The 15,976-nt window shown below is 43.5% G+C and overlaps 1 protein-coding gene across 1 annotated transcript in view; it reads right to left on the bottom strand.

The window, feature by feature from the left end:
* The window catches only part of EFNB1 (ephrin B1), a 54,062-nt gene extending 39,253 nt beyond the window's left edge, over nucleotides 1-14,809 (bottom strand). Inside the window, exon 1 of the mRNA XM_072429332.1 lies at nucleotides 14,583-14,809. Within this exon, the coding sequence (XP_072285433.1) occupies nucleotides 14,583-14,689 (107 nt within the window). The 5' untranslated portion in view covers nucleotides 14,690-14,809. The remainder of the gene's footprint in view (nucleotides 1-14,582) is intronic.
* Between the last annotated feature and the right edge of the window lie 1,167 nt (nucleotides 14,810-15,976).

The following is a 15,976-nucleotide window of genomic DNA, read 5'->3' as shown; positions in this document are numbered from 1 at the left end:
GCGTGCAAAAGTCCCAAGAAGAACTTGAGCAAGATTTTAGGGGTAAGATTTTTACTGACACTTGTGTTAGGGAAAGCCGGCAAAAGGTCGTGCGCAGGGGAAACCTCAGCATCTAAAGCTGCGTACACACTTCCAATTTTTATCGTTCAAAATGAACGACGAACGAACGATCGATTGGGCAAAAATCGTTCGTAAAAAAAGTAACCAACGACGCCGACGAACGAGGAAAGTCGTTGGAAACGAACGACCGGCGGATCGGAGGACCATCGTTCGTGTGTACGATCGTTCGTTGATCGTCCATGGTCTGAGCATGCGTGACGAACGAACGTTCGTTCACTTCCTGTGGTGCACGTCACTCCCTGTATCGCTCAAACGATCGTATCTATTGTGTGTACAATATCTACGAACGATCGTGTCGTTATCTGTATGTGCAGGATCGGTGCTATACGATCGTTCGCAGATATCGTGCAGGATCGTTCGTCGTTCGTTTAACAACAATAATAATTGGAAGTGTGTACGTAGCTTAACACTTCCAGGTGGGTCAGAGTCCGGCGTCCCCTGGTAAGTTCTATGGTTCAGTCAGCCCACCTATACATCACTATAGCATGTGGAAGAAACCACTGCATGTTCGGGGGGACCAGCCATCCAACACATGGAGAAGAAGTGTGCAGACTTTACCCGCCAGACACAAATTAAAAGTTCTTTTTTGTCTTTTCCTAGATTTATTTTTTTGAAATGACAGATTTCTTTTAATTGCATTAAAAATAATAAACATTCATTTTCTGTCTTGGAAAGCTTCCATCCAGCAAACATAGCCGGGAGAGAAACTAAATAAAAAAAAAATGATATAACCGTCCATTTGGCTGATTCTATAGCAAAGGGATTAAGTGTACAATCCCTAACCAGGGCTAGATGATGAGGTTTTAACAGGATTACCAAAGGCAGCGAATAATCTACAACCAAATTGCTGTGAACAATCAAGGACATTTCAGGAAAGCAAATCTGAACCAAACGTTACAGAAACATTATAATCATTATTGCAAATAGATCGCCGCTTGTGTAATTGGAACAGAAAGAAATTGGAAACCTAGAGAATTGTTTTATCCCTGAACCCCCTCCTCCATGACCCAATGCTATCATATCTCATCAGTCATAAATAACTTACAGGAGGGAATAGGAAACATATATGTACTACAGCTACAAAGTGCCCCAAGGCATGAAAGCGCTCAGTCATTCTGCTCGAGGACAGACGATGTTTCAGTTGTCACATGAGAGAGGAGCAATAAAAACAGTGCATTGTGATCTGGATGCACGGTGTTACAAGCCATGCTGCAGACCCGGGCTGATATTTTAAGCAATGGAGTGCACAGTGTTGGTGTGACTTGGCCATTAAGATTGGCCATCCAATTTCATGAAAGACAACTGTAACTAATGGATGTCCACCCTAACGGATGGCAGATCACCTGGCACTGTAAAACTATCCTGCAAGCTCCTTGTAACTGAACTATATTGAGCCATACACAAAGCCTCCAGATGGGTGTGGTTGACCAACAGGAATGAATTGAGCCCATGGAGTTATGTTTTCAGTATTGCAACCTAAAAAACCATAACACCTATTAAAATAATGTGGACCCCCTTCCAAATTATGGGGTTAAGGTATCCCCAGTCCTGGTAATTCCCCATCATACATACAGACATTGCAGATAAATGGGATCTTCCAGCCTTGTGGGCAGTTTGGTAAAGACCCTTTTCTGTTCCTCCATGACTGTGCCCCAGGGTACAAAACCAGCTCCAAAAAAATATGGGGAACTAATTTGGTGTGGAGGCACTCGAGTGTCCTGCACAGAACCTTGATCTTCAACCTAATGCTGACAAAGAAGGGCTTTTAGAACACCATAACCCATTTCTACATATGAATACATCTCCTGGAAAGGGAATAATGGCTGACCTTGAAAGACTTGTTGGGTGACAAACGGCATAAAACAAATGTGAGCGAGTTGATCACTTAGAAACCACAAACTGTGCACTGCCAGTCATGGACCTAAGGAACAACCTTCGCTATCAATGTTCCACCCCTTCCTTTCCTTCAAAGACCTTCACTTTGTAGCCCTATTTTACAATTGTTCCACCATTTACATACAGTCCAGTAAAAAAAAAAAAAAAATGAGGCAGCAGCACTCATGTAGACCTTTCCTGGGCAGGGTCACCTAGTGAAGACCTCTAGAGTGTGATAAAGGTAAATGTTTAGCTAGGTTGCTGAGTAAAGTTGTTCTTGGATACAATTGTTGTAGCAAAACCAAGCCTGGAGCACAAAATGCCCTACAATGTGCTGATGCAATGGGTTAAAACATCAGTAGAAAGTCAGGGGTTTCAAGGCACAACCTCGGACAAGCAACCTTTGTTCCCTCCAAGCTCCAGCTTGGCCTAATGTCTTTTCATCTGGAGCCGTCATTCTCACCTCCGCAGAAGGACAGGAGGTGAATTCACTAACAGCTCAGACAAACTCATGCAACCAAGGACATCACACCCAGCATGGAAAAGTCTGAACAGGTAGAAAAGCTACAAGCAGCTTAAAAAAATGCCACGGCGGATAATCCCCATTTTCAGCTCTGGCTTTATAAAAACGAATTTGTAACTTTACAAATGGCGACCAGAAAATAGCAAATGGAGACCTGCACAAGGCACTGCTTCACCATGTGTCTGCAGAACAGACGTCTTCCAAACATCGGCCGGAACAAAATAGGTTTGTTAGCGTTATAATCTCAGACGTTTCTTGATTGTCTGTCAGACACCGTGTGTGCAGTTGACTGATAAACAGATGTTTTACATTATGCGGATCTCCAATTTTTACATTCCAAATGGAAAGTTTTATTTTTAGGATTATAAACTTGTAAGGGGGGGGGGGGGGAGATGTCATTGTGTCTCTATCACTATTCAAAGAATGTTACTGTGGCCCTAAACCAACAGTTGAGCAAAATATGGCACCTGGCCCTTCATATACTTCAATGGAACCCATCAGAGATGAAGATTCCCACCCTGGACTGGTGGACGCCAGATCATAAATTTTATAAAGTGGTGATAATATTAAGGATGAGTGGATCCAGGGAGCATCCTGAGGAGTAAAGCAAAGAGACCCGCAAGAGATTCTTCCTAATCAGCAGCAGACAGAAGGAGCTCCAAGTTCCACCTCATTTAGAACATCAACTCAAGAAGTTCTGGAGACCTCACAAAATTATAAATATATTTCAGCTGAACCTCAAATAATTGAAAATGAATCGAAAAAGGGACCCATTCACAGAAACAATGGGCTCACACGTGCCCAATGGTGTCCTATTTACTTTGTTGCCGCACAGTTGCCCTGAATCAGGAAAACAAGATGTCGTCACAGGAATTCTGACCAGAGCTGGACACACGCTCTAAACAAAGAATGCTTTTAATGCTTTTGATTTTGTTTAAGTGCTTACCTTTAAGTTGCATTATCAATACCGCATACCTAATGTACAAAAAATACACTGCTGCTAATGGTTCTAAACTCCTGAATGCAGCATAAAGGCTGCATTAATATTAATTTAGCTTGAACAGGTCGAACATTCGATAGATTTTACATTACTGGGCAGAGTTATAAGGTGGATAACAATGTTCCAACTGGCCCGTGTTCAAGAGGTGATTAGAGCTCTGGTGTTGTCCCCGGGTTTGTTTTAGCTGGGCGCACCACCCGGCACTTTTCAGCTACTACATGACTGGTTACCTAAAAGTAGTATCTGAAATCCACCAATTGCTTACAGCTTCCTTCCACACGGATTCCAAACAAAATTCTGGGCTCAGACTTGGAGGAAAACACTGACCAGCTAGGAAGTCAGGACCACCATACATGGAGAGCTGCATCCAAGAAATCTCTACATTTTATTGTTCCATAGACATGTTTTGAATAATGTTAGCTGATGTGTTGCCTCGTTTTCTAAAGGGGAACACAAGTCAGAAGGCCTACTGATGCATTCCAATGCATAGCAACATGCAACTCTAAACTTGGAGGCTCCATGGTGGAACAGGTAAGCTGGTCCTCCACCATGGTTATCCGCTTAAGGGGTCACTGCTGTAAAAAACCTATTTTGTAGTTTTGACAGGACAATGTCTTCCTATGACAGACATCTACCAGTCTTCTATCATCAGCAGGATGTGAATAAAGGATAGGACAAAATTCTGACTCAACAACCCACAACACATACTAAAGAATGCTTCTGACTTTGGGAAGCTTGCATTGAAACCCATAAAATTGTGAAGCCCAACCCTCACAAGGAGCCTGAAATTGTTTTAAGTTGGGGGACTACATTGCGGATGCATGACTGCTGGTCCTAGGTCTATTATGTCACCATTGGGTTTTAAAAACCTTAGTATCGAGGTGACCATCCTAGATGTATCGGGTCACTTTCTAAGCTCCGGTTGCATCTATGCTGGTTGTAACACATGCAGGAACATTTATAGGGAAGCAACATTTTTGTGGGGTCACATGTCCTCCCCAGCCAATCACAATCTAGGACTAAGGAATCTACAAATATGGCACCACTACTAATTATCTTAAATACATAATCACTGTACCCCTTTGCAAGTATTAAGATTTACCCCTTCAGTTGCCCTGTTGTTCTTTGATGTAAACTGCTGCTCGAGAATCTTTCAAATCCAATACTTCAGTCCCACCTCGTGCTCAAAGGTGCAACTTGTTGGTTGTAATGTCATTAGAAGATGCAATCATGGCGTGAAGACCAACCAAGCACAATGAGGGACCAGAAATCAGATGCCAAAGTTTTAGATTCCGAAGATGCTTTGAGTGGCGTTTTTGCTCAAAGGTTGGTAGAATGTGGGGCAGCTTGGGGGCATTTACCTATTTTGGCTACTTTAAACCTGGATGGGCACGGACAACTAATAATTCTAGTCGGAGATCAAACAATTGATGTATCAGCCACCCTCCCGGCTTTAGGAACCGTTATTTGTAAAATTTATAATTTCAGCAGCAAGGCTGGAAATCATCAGATAAATTTAGGGGTAAAACGCTGACATTGTACGCAATTTAGATGATCATGGAATAGTCCATGCTTCTATGTAAAGGGGGGGGGACAAAACCACACACATGGAATTCTGAGGGTATTTGAGGGCAGAGTCACAGCTCCATTCATGCGTTTTAATATTTCACCATGACAAACTCTGGACTGCATGATGGCTGTTGTCCCCGGGGCTGCAGAGATGCACAAATGCACTTTAAGTGCCATTTCCCCAAAGCGGGTTTAACCCTTTTGGGGCCGGGAGTTTCCACCGTCTTCAAGCACTCTTCAGGAAAGTTCATTATCTGGCGCGGTGCAGCTTGCTGGGTCCCCGGACTAATTAACACGTTTACAAGTCACTGCTTTGTTTTATTGTTCTCTTTCTTGGCAGAAGCTCCGACTCACTAATGGATTTTCCAAATGGCATTTAGGGCTCCTCGCCGATGTTCTTGTGAGTTAGGTACGGGAGATCCAGCAGGGGCGACGGTACAATGGTGAGCGCATGGAGAGGAGGCGGCTTTTCTGATTGGTGGGTTTTACACCTATGGTTAAATCAATTCTACTCTAACATGATTGCAATATATCTAGATTAGAAAAGTCAATGTGAACCCCAACTGGAGGATATTTAATTGGCTCTCTGAATCAAAAACACCTAATTTTATTCTCAGCAAAGATTTGTTACATCTCAGTGTTGCTAATCTCCTGCAGCCCCATTGGCAGTCACTTCCTATCTATAACAAGCATGCCTGCAAAGTTTGAATCTCTATACCGAGATGCAAAATGTGCTTTTAAATGTACACTGCCATTGCTACAGTCTCCATCAAAAACCTATACAACAGGGTGACAACACACAAGCACTATTTGGAGACCCTTATGGCAGGATTGCAAGGAATTGAATTATGTGATCAATAAATGTGTTCACATCTACTTTTAAAAGACTGGAAGGGCAAATAATAGGGGATTTCCTTACTTCCTGTTGTGACACCAGAACAGGAAGTCATAGGATATCTCCCCAATGGGAAACTGGTCACTTTTAACCCTTTCCTGCCCGTTCCACATATACAAAAACCTTTGTCAGCAGAACCACTTTACAGAAATCCCAGTGGGAGGTCTGCGGCTCTGCCTGAGATTCTGCTGAGATTCCTTTCCTATCGATTTTAATACATAAAGTATTGCAGATAAGAGGCAGCTTTTGCACACAAGGCCAATGGAAGTCTAAAGAGGAGCAGCACACGAATGTTTGGACATTCACTCTGCCGCTGATAACAATGTTATTCTTTTAAGATAAATCGCAGTTTAAAATGTTACTATCGAAGGAGGTTAACTGGGGTGAAAATGCCTGAAGAAGTCGCCAAATTTTCAATACGCGGAGGGAATTAAACCGCCAAAATTGAAAAGGCAAAAAAAAAAATTAAAAAATAAAAAAGCGACCGAATTGAGAAATCACAAGATTAGAGAGTAAAAGAAGTGATTATAAAAATGAAAAAAAAAAAAAAGACGGATTACAGCGCATGGCGGATTATAACGCGGGCGCGGTTGCTTTAACCTCCTCCTTGCTATACCAACATTAACTGCAAAACCGAGAGCTGTGGGGGTTAACGGCCATATCTGAAACGAGAGAAATGCGTCGGCTTCTATGGTATATCGGACCCCAGATGCATTCTTGAGTGCAGCGCCCTGAAAGTACAGATAATGGTTGGTTTTTTGCGCTTCACTGGAGAGCAGCTGGAAAAATGGCCGATACGGTGCAGGACAAAGAGAATCCCCAAAATCCAACCCAAAAATTCAATGTAAAAATATCACATTCTGGTCACTGCATGGGGTAAATATTTGTCTGAAACAAAATTTTTATTTTTTTGCAAGGACAATTTTTAACATTTATTTTTTCCTGGGTATTTCGAATGGGAATTCAATTTTTTTAATGGCTTTATTAGGTTTTCTCTTCTACGTGGAGGCTGAGTGTTACCAAATTATGACACCATGCTATAATGTGACAAAGCTACTATAAAAGTGTAAAAATATTCGATCTTCTGGCAGGATCACTGGACCCTAAAACTGTTACAGAACAAAAACAAGATTTTTTTATTTTTTTGCTGCACTCCAATGAAAAAAAAAAAAAAAATCATGGCACATATTGTATGTGAATAATAGAAAAGGTATTATGGTCCCCGGGCATCCCGTGTCACCTACCTCTCCCTGCTGAAGTTCCCATCAGTGCTGGGCAATATGGTGGGCCTTTTATTAGGTAATGGAGGTTTGCCTATTACCCCCCAACCATCTTAACAAAACAAACGCAAAAGTGCATTCTTGCATGAGAAACATTGTCACTCATGATAATTTTTTAAATTTTTTGATAGGGGGGGGGGTGACAAAAAAATGCAATGGGAGATCCTTTTCCAATTATTTAGGGGGTATCAGACCCCTGCCATGTGCTGCAGTTCCTTTCCTGGGCTGAGAAGGAACCGCAGCACATGGTGGGGAATCAAGGCGCCCGACACTCCCAAAAGTCCTAAATGCTGGAAGCACCAATGGAAGCTGCAGCACTGGAATGGGTGGGGGAGGTAGAAGACACAGATAGAATATTACCCCCCTATTACAGATGTAGATGGGGGGGTTTAATGAATGGGTACATGGAGACATTGCACAAAGACCGCACAATGAGCGCCATACTCCTCGCTGTGCAGAATCCGGGCGCCAGAACCCCCCCCCCCACCCACCCATCACTGAGGGTCTCCCCTGCCTCCTCAAGAGCCTCTGAAGTGTTTTTCTGGGACTCCGCTCCGGTTATAGAAAGTGCTTCACATATTTATATTTCAGCCGGCCTCACTGGCATGGAAAGGGTCACATCCAGGGGTAAAGGAGTGAAAGACGAGCAGCGTGGAGAACGTCGTGCCAGCCACAGAATGACTTACTCAGCACTGCAAAACCCTAAAACAAGAAAGGGCAAAAATAGAACCCAGGAAGACCAAACAATCCTCCACAATATATAGTGTCACCAGGCAAGCTTTGTCCTAGCTGACACCGCCCGTTACAAAGCACTGATAGAATATTGCTCTGGAAATATGACCAGTGGGCTCAAAATCATATCCAAACCCAAAAACAAAAATGTAATGTTCAAAATTATACAAAGCCATACAACTATCCATAGATGGGGTGTTCTACTTTTCTTCTACTGAGCAGAACTGTTCACTCTTCCTATGTTAGAGAAGGTCTTCTGTAGTCCTTAGGTGACCACACTCACTATACTGCATGTATGAAGTAGCAGCATTGTCACTTTGAAACACACAGGACTACAGAAGACCTTCACCTTCCTATAACATAAGCAGGAGGGGGGGGGGGGGTCCTGTAATTCTCTCCTAGAGTAACAGCACTCACTGTACCGTATTGATACTGAAGGGGCAGCGTTCTCACCCTAGGTTGCTCTAATGATCTAGACTACAATATCCCGCCCCCCCCCCCAAATCTGCCATAATGGAGGAATTTGTGGGATTTCGGCTCACACAAAGTGCAATGGGTTTTTGGCAGGATCAAGGTTTTTGTAGTTCCTTTAAGATGTGATGGCTGTATTTGTTTTCTTGTCATGCTGCCATTGGTTACATTTTCTTTTTGGGATTTGAGTTATTTTAATGAGTTATCAGACAGCTTCCTGTTACTACTATCCCCCCTTGGAGTAAATAACTCCCCCTATTCCCCCCCTCCAGCATTTAGACGGCAATATTGCGACCAGCCCGTGCACAGAGCGTCTGCAGGATCTGTCACATTACTTTAGCGGTGAGCGCACAGGAGGAGGTGGGCTGCGAGACTCCCCTCCCCACTCCGAGGTGCCTTATTGCATTTCGTCTCTACAGACAAGTGGAAATTGTTGGGAGCGCAGTACCTGTGAGGGTGACATGCTGAATATTAATCTGTCAGTCCCAGAGCGCAGAATAATTTAGTTGCTATGCAAAGCATTTGGAGGAATAGACGACATCAAATAAACTCGCATTGGTAACTGAGCACCGGAGCCATTAATTCCAGGTGCTGCCGGATGAAACACGGCGCAGGAAAGTGAATTGTCACAGGTTGCAAATGAGAGCTTGTTAGTAACGAATTGTCCAACTACGTCGCAATCCTGCCGCAGCAAAACCAAATCGTTGAGCGATCGTCTTATCCGCCGCAAGCTGAACAAAAATGCAAAAATGTCACCACTGCCCAAAAACCACGACCAGCAACCAATTACTGTGCGCCAAGATGGACGCGTTAAGTCCCACAGCGCGCTAAGGGTTAAAGTGCCACGCCTGAAGCCTGGGCACAAAAATCTCAGGGGATATAAAAAGGTCTCGAAATAAAAGTATTTGTTCTACTTAACCGCGCTCCCAAAAACCACACATTAAGCTTTCAAAAACATGCAGCGCAGCCATTACTTCAAACATTCGCAGCTTTTTCTATTTCTTAACAGCTGCAGCATGATGCGTTAAAAGTCCAGAAAAGAAAAGAAAAAAAAAAGTTAAGACAGCATTTTACGGGAAAAAACACACACGTCCTGCTATGGGGGCTACAGAGAAGGGGGCAAAAAAAAAGGTAAAAAGTACAAGTAGTATTCATTTCACCATCAGCAAAATGCAGAAGTTATAATATGAATCTGCATTTCAAAACACCATTACCCCAAATAATTTTATGAATTTTACCCACAATGAAGAAAAATAGCGCAAATTTTCAAAAAATTTCTGAACAGGTCTAGGAATGGGATATCATACTAGGTCACAAAATTGGCAAACCATAAACTAGTTTTAGCCAACGCTGAATACAAGCAATTCAATTTTTCTAAAACTGGATACATTACTTTTTACTTTGAAACAGAAAAAAAAAAAAAAGGACTCGGGTTTCAAAAAGAAAATTGCCTATAATTGTGATTGATAATGAAAAAAGTAAATGTTTCCCTTTTTTCCCTCAAATTATCCAATGACGTGAAGTAGAAGATTCAAAAGTAACCCAAAACCTCCAGGTAAAACAAGAACACAAATCCGAATTTGTATTAATAGAACTGCTAAACTTTTTATGGCCAACTTGAAATTTTTGAAGAGAAGTTTGAATTCCCTTCGCTTCTACTGTTGGGAAAAATATGAGGCCCGTGTGTTTTTTTTCAAAGCACCAATAAAGTCATAATTGCAGCCTGTCCCGCTGTCAGAACCCTTCACTTTAATTAGGTGTAATGAAACTTCACTGCAAAGATTAAATACCCATAGAGGAAGGCCGATGATATTACCGCCATTATGGCCCTTACAAAACGCTGGAGATTTGGAGATAATAAACTGGGAAGGAGGACACTGGGGGGGGAGCAATGTTAATATTGTTTTATAATTCTGAAGGTCAGCTGGAGGTTTCCTGTAGATACAAATTAAATATCAGGAATTTGTTGAGGTCTAATCAATGTTTTAGCTCCTCCATGCAAGGGATGATGGTGGAAACCACAATTCTTTTCAAGCAAGGAGTCTCCTTAACATGGCAAGGTGTTAACACACGTAAAAACATTAAGGACACATTTTGGCCCTGACGCCTTTCAGCTGTTCTCTGGATGCTCCTTTCTGGCAGAAGTCTTTGACTTAAGTAAACATGTCTAAAAACAAAACTCAAGGAAAGCAAGACAATCAATTTCAGTTTACTCAGCAGAGTTATAAGTAACTTATTACCCATCTGTAGGCCCTTTGAGGGTCAAGGCTCAAAGATGACCCTTTTCTGAACATGGGTCAACACAGTCCTCCAACCAGACAGGAGACCCTCTGAAGATTTCCCTACCTCAAAGCTCCTAGGAAGCCAAAGAACAAAAAATCCCTACATCAGATCATAAGTTTCACTCCCTCCTACATCAAAAACAGTTAAAACGGTGAAGGGGGGGGGGGATTTAATCCAGGACTTGGAATGAAAAACTTGTGGGCTTTTCTTACCTACAATAAAAAATAAAATGCTACATTCTCCCACACATCCATCAAGCAGCTATAATCGCTTTCACCACTCACGCAGCTTTTAGCACTGAAAACATTTAAAACATAGTCAGGACAATCCAAAAAAAGAAACGCGGGGGTCCATGACGTCTGAGAAGGTTAATCGAATTCTATCGGTGACCGTGGTCTGCTGACTGTCAGAGATGGGAACCGATTACAGCTCCCTCTGGCAGCACATATAGCAAAGTTTTATTTTCCAGCAAGCTAATTACAAAGACCCTTTCAAGGAGAAGCTTCCAGCCGCACCCAATGCGTTCACATTGCCTTTATGCAAGAATTTCAAAAACAAAAAAAAAAAAAAAGCTTCTATGAGGGTTTGTTTGCCTCAACGCCAGACTTTTGTAAGCTATCTGCAAATACTCGCAAGCAGTAGACCGACTTAGAAGCCGCACCGGCGTGCAATCTCTGGACTTATGGAAAGTGAACAAACCAGCCAGAACGTCAGACAAAAAAAAAAAAACGACCGCACAATGTCAACAGGAGGCCAAGAAGAGCCTTCCTTTACAGTAGACCATCCGTCTCCCAATATAACATTGTAGACGTTTTGTCTGACGTGGAAAGACCACTGAAGGTCAACAAGACACTAAGAGGCAAATGGCACATTTCTCCTAAGTGTTTAACGAGGGAGAGGTGCAAAAATGGTGAAAGTTTTTTTTACACTTGCAGTTGAGAACTTTTTTTAAAAATTGTAAGCCTCGTAATTTGGGAACATTTTTCTTTAAGTCCTAAAAAGCTCAAAAGGACATTTAAACGCAGCATTTCATAAACAATATCTGAATCTAAAAACAGCCGGCCATTAAACCGGAGCACGCTCAGCCCGTGATAGGGCTTTAGAAGAACCATCCATCTTTGTATTATTCTGTCAGGCATTGATGTCAATGAACGGCCTTTATGAAAGCACATTTTAAGTAGGCGCTCTTTGTATTGGAGAGACAAGAGACCTTATCTCCGTCCCCCGCAATAAAAACCCATCACACCCTTTTGCTTGGGCCACAAAGCAGGCCCATTAAAAGTTAGGGAAAAAAGACACTTCCAATAGGAATAACTTCAGAGGGCCTTCAGTTCATCAAAGAGATTTTTTTTCTGCTTCTTTGACACTTTGAATGGACAATGTCAAGAAGACATTGACCTCAACCAAAATAGATTTTCGAAGTGCAACATTTTTGAAACATTTTATCACTTTGAACCTACAAATTACATCTGCATTGCACATTCACTACAATTTAGATTTTTTTAAGTTTTTGGTTTTGCTAACCTACACAAAACTTGGGCTTCCAATGACCATCTATGGTGCTTGCACAGCCAACGTTCAGATAAAGAATAAAAGAATCAGAAACTGCTATTATAAAAGCGGAGATCTAAGTTGCAGGATTTATCCTCCAACTTAAGGGGCCGCTTTTTATGGAGCTCTTTTTTTTTTTGGCCATCTATCGGGCAGCATGTGAAGACAGGGTTCAGACACATGAAGACAGGGTTAGACACATGAAAAGCAGATTGGAAGCCTTCTGGGACGGGTGCAATAAATGGGGACAATCAGAGAGGTCATTGTGCAGCTGTAAATCTCTTTCTGAAAAACTAAAAAACTGGTCTCAGACTTCATTAAGAAGTTCCTGGAAACAAAGCCAGCCCTGATTCTAAAAATGAGGCTGGGGAAAGGGGGACAACTCTAATAGAGGCCCACAGATATAAAGATTACACTTTAGTGTCATCCTCATTGTATAGTATAGGGAGGAAGATTGTGAAACCGGAGGATAGGAATGAACCAGATGACACAAGGATAGACCTACCATTTATACAGACTGTGACGCTGCAGCCTGGGCCCTATAGGACTTTGGGGGCCAGGTTCGATGGATCAGGCAGGTGCTGGGTCCTCATGTTGATACTGGAACAGGTGAGAAGCGTTGATATCCCCAGCAATTCCCTGGGTTGTAATATACAAATGTATAAATTGGCGCCGTGATTCCACTGGACACAATTAGGAGGAAAAATTGCCCAAAAATTCTTCATCTGAACCCATCTACAATGGGGGAAGCTTACATTTTTTTCTTGCACCAGTGGCCCCTTAGTGACCATGTAGAAGCTGTGAAGTTAGCTACTGGTGACAACATGGACGGTGCCTTGTACTTTATACTTCCAGACACCACAATGCTGGGTTTCTCCCCTCACTATACAGATCTGAGCCTCAGGAATCAGCTCTATCAGGGACCCCAGCAATGAAGGAACAAAAAGAAAGAGCCCCAGTGTGAGGGCAATTTCTGTACTCAACATATAACTATTGTACAGACAGAGCGAGGGAAGGGAGAGGGGGGCATGGAAGTCGTCTCTCTATACGAGACTCATCAGATCAGTGCAGGATGGGGTCACCAGAAGGGCCCCGATGTGAGGATCAGTAAGGGCCCCTGAAGCGAGGGCAATTTCTATGCCCAACATGCAACTACAATGCAAGGGAAGAGAGAGACATAAAAAAGAAATGAGAGAGGCTGAAGAAAAGCTTAGATAAGTGTACAGGGTCACCAAAGGGGCCCCAAATGCTATGATCAGTAGGGGCCCCGTTGTGATGACAGTTTCTGTACCTGACTACAGACAAAGAGAGAAGTGTGAGGAAGGGAGGGGGGTACAGAAAAGATACAAAAAGCATATAGAAGAGTCATAGTGACAGAACAGACTTAGGTGAATGCACTCACTGAAGGGCAAGGGGAACTATGAGGGCAGAAGTGGCCCTATGTCAGGATTATTAAAAAAAAAACCCAGGATGGGTGGGCACTGTGAGAATTAATAACCTCACTTTATAGCCATTTATTAAACAACTCACCAAGGAGAAAATTGAGGGGAACCTTTAGATCCGTGCAGGACGGAGTCCAAGGGACAGTTTTTGGATCTCATTTAACTTTTTTGCAAGAACAGACCCAAAAAAAAAAGAGGAACAGAGAGACCAGAAAACAGAGAGATTGGGAAGGGACCATTAGAGTAAGTGCACAGTGTTTGGGGACAATTTGGAGTCCCCATGAAGATAATATTTGGGCCCCTATTCTTCTACTACAAATACCCATGCATTCTATATGAAGATGGATCCAGATGAAGAGCAGACCCCTCCTCGAAATTTTGGGGCCCCATGAATATTTGGCCCCCTATTCTTCTACTACCCATACCCATTAATTCTATATAAAGATGGATCCAGATGAAGAGCGGACCCCTCCTAGCAATTTTGGGGCCCCTAGAGTGACAGACGTGTCCAGCAGATATTCTACGCTCATGGGTCCCCTTCTCACCTGCCCCAGTAGTAAATCCAGGACTATGTGACCACCAGGAGAGTCCCAGCACCGCCTGATCCACGTCCAGCAATCATGTGGCCCCAGTCCCAGGGGGCCCATATGCAGCAGCACAGTCCACACACCATGAGATGAAGATTGCTCCATAAAAGACAAATCCTGATCCCCGGGAGGAGCGGTCCTAGGAGGACGATAATCTCAGGGATGTCAGCAGAGCAGAGAAAGATCCCGGAGGCGCCAGGAGACAAATCCCTGCGATCACATCGGACTGCCACCTTCTGCGATCAAATCCTTACCGAGAGTTCTGGGAGTTCCAGGTAACCGGCTCCAGGTTCTTTCCGAGCAGAGCACAGACCCGGCACAGGGCGATAAGGAGCCCGATAAGTCCCCGCACAGCCTCCATCCCGATACGATCTTTCTTTAGGTATCCAAACTGCCCATCACCGATGTCCGCGTACAATCCCACCCCGGTCCATGGACGGCTCTCCGATCAGCCGCCGTTACGATGTTTCTCCTTCTAGCGGACGAACCACACTGAGCTCTGGAGCTCACCCGCCGTCCGCATCATCCCCGCCCCCGGCGGGCGTGGTCTGTATAATCCACAGCTCAGCCAATAGCAGGCTTGCCCCGGGAGTCCCGCACAAGAACACGCCCCTAATGTAAATGACAGGGCGGAGAATGCGCTGGGATGCCACGCCTCTTAAAGAGATAGAAGCTGCGTTGGAGCTGAGCGAACTGAGCGCGATATGTGGAGGAAAGAACCAGTGAATAGCACCGACTTCAGCGTACGATTCATAAAAGATCGTTATAGGACTATCCATATAATTTATGAGGCCCCCTGGGGTATGCACGGATCTATCTGATCATGTATAGGGGTCCCTGGGGTACGCACGGATCTATCTGATCATGTATAGGGGTCCCCGGGGTATGCACGGATCTACCTGATCATGTAGACAGTTAGTGCCACGACTATGGACTTTGTACAGCGCTGCGTAATATGATGGCGCTATATAGGTAACTGTGTAATAATAATAATATATGGGTCCCTGGGGTAAACAGAATTAACCTATCCCAGTACCTGTGAGTCTGGGTACTGATCACCTGACAATAAAGGGCCCCTGTGCATAGTCAATAACACTCCCCCGCCCCTAAAAAACAAAAACGATTACTCCTTAAGTTTTCATTGACAGAAGCTTGTTGCATTGGGGCCCATCTGACCACCTGCTAATATAAATGCCTTCAAAGTCCCTTATTTTGGTTTATGGTGGATGTATTTCAAAGACAATTGGGATGCGGCACTTATTTAAAAGTTATATGTGAATACATTATTACAATCTGACAACTGCAAATTCTGATTAAAAGTGTGAATATATATATTATATAAATGCCCCCTAAATCCTTGGCAATTTATAATAATAGTGCCCCCCCCCCCCCATCCTTGTAATATCTACCCCCACACACACACACACACATTCTGTGTTGTATCGCCCTCCACCTGCTGCAATGGTGGGGCCCTGTACCAGGGAATGGTCTGGTGGTAGGTCCCTGGACTCCAGGACCTCCGGCAGGGTTGTCTGATAGTTGGGCCTTAGATCCCAGGACAAACTGGAGGTTAGAGAGGTCTATTAAGCTTTTGACCCTGTACTGGTGAGATGGTCTGTTGGTGCCCCCTGGGCTAGTGGGGGGCTGG

Source organism: Pyxicephalus adspersus, chromosome Z (genome assembly GCF_032062135.1).
Source record: "Pyxicephalus adspersus chromosome Z, UCB_Pads_2.0, whole genome shotgun sequence".
In the NCBI taxonomy this organism is placed as follows: domain Eukaryota; kingdom Metazoa; phylum Chordata; class Amphibia; order Anura; family Pyxicephalidae; genus Pyxicephalus; species Pyxicephalus adspersus.
The sequence above is the reverse complement of the archived record's forward strand: the minus strand, read 5'-3'. Positions and strand labels throughout refer to the sequence as shown.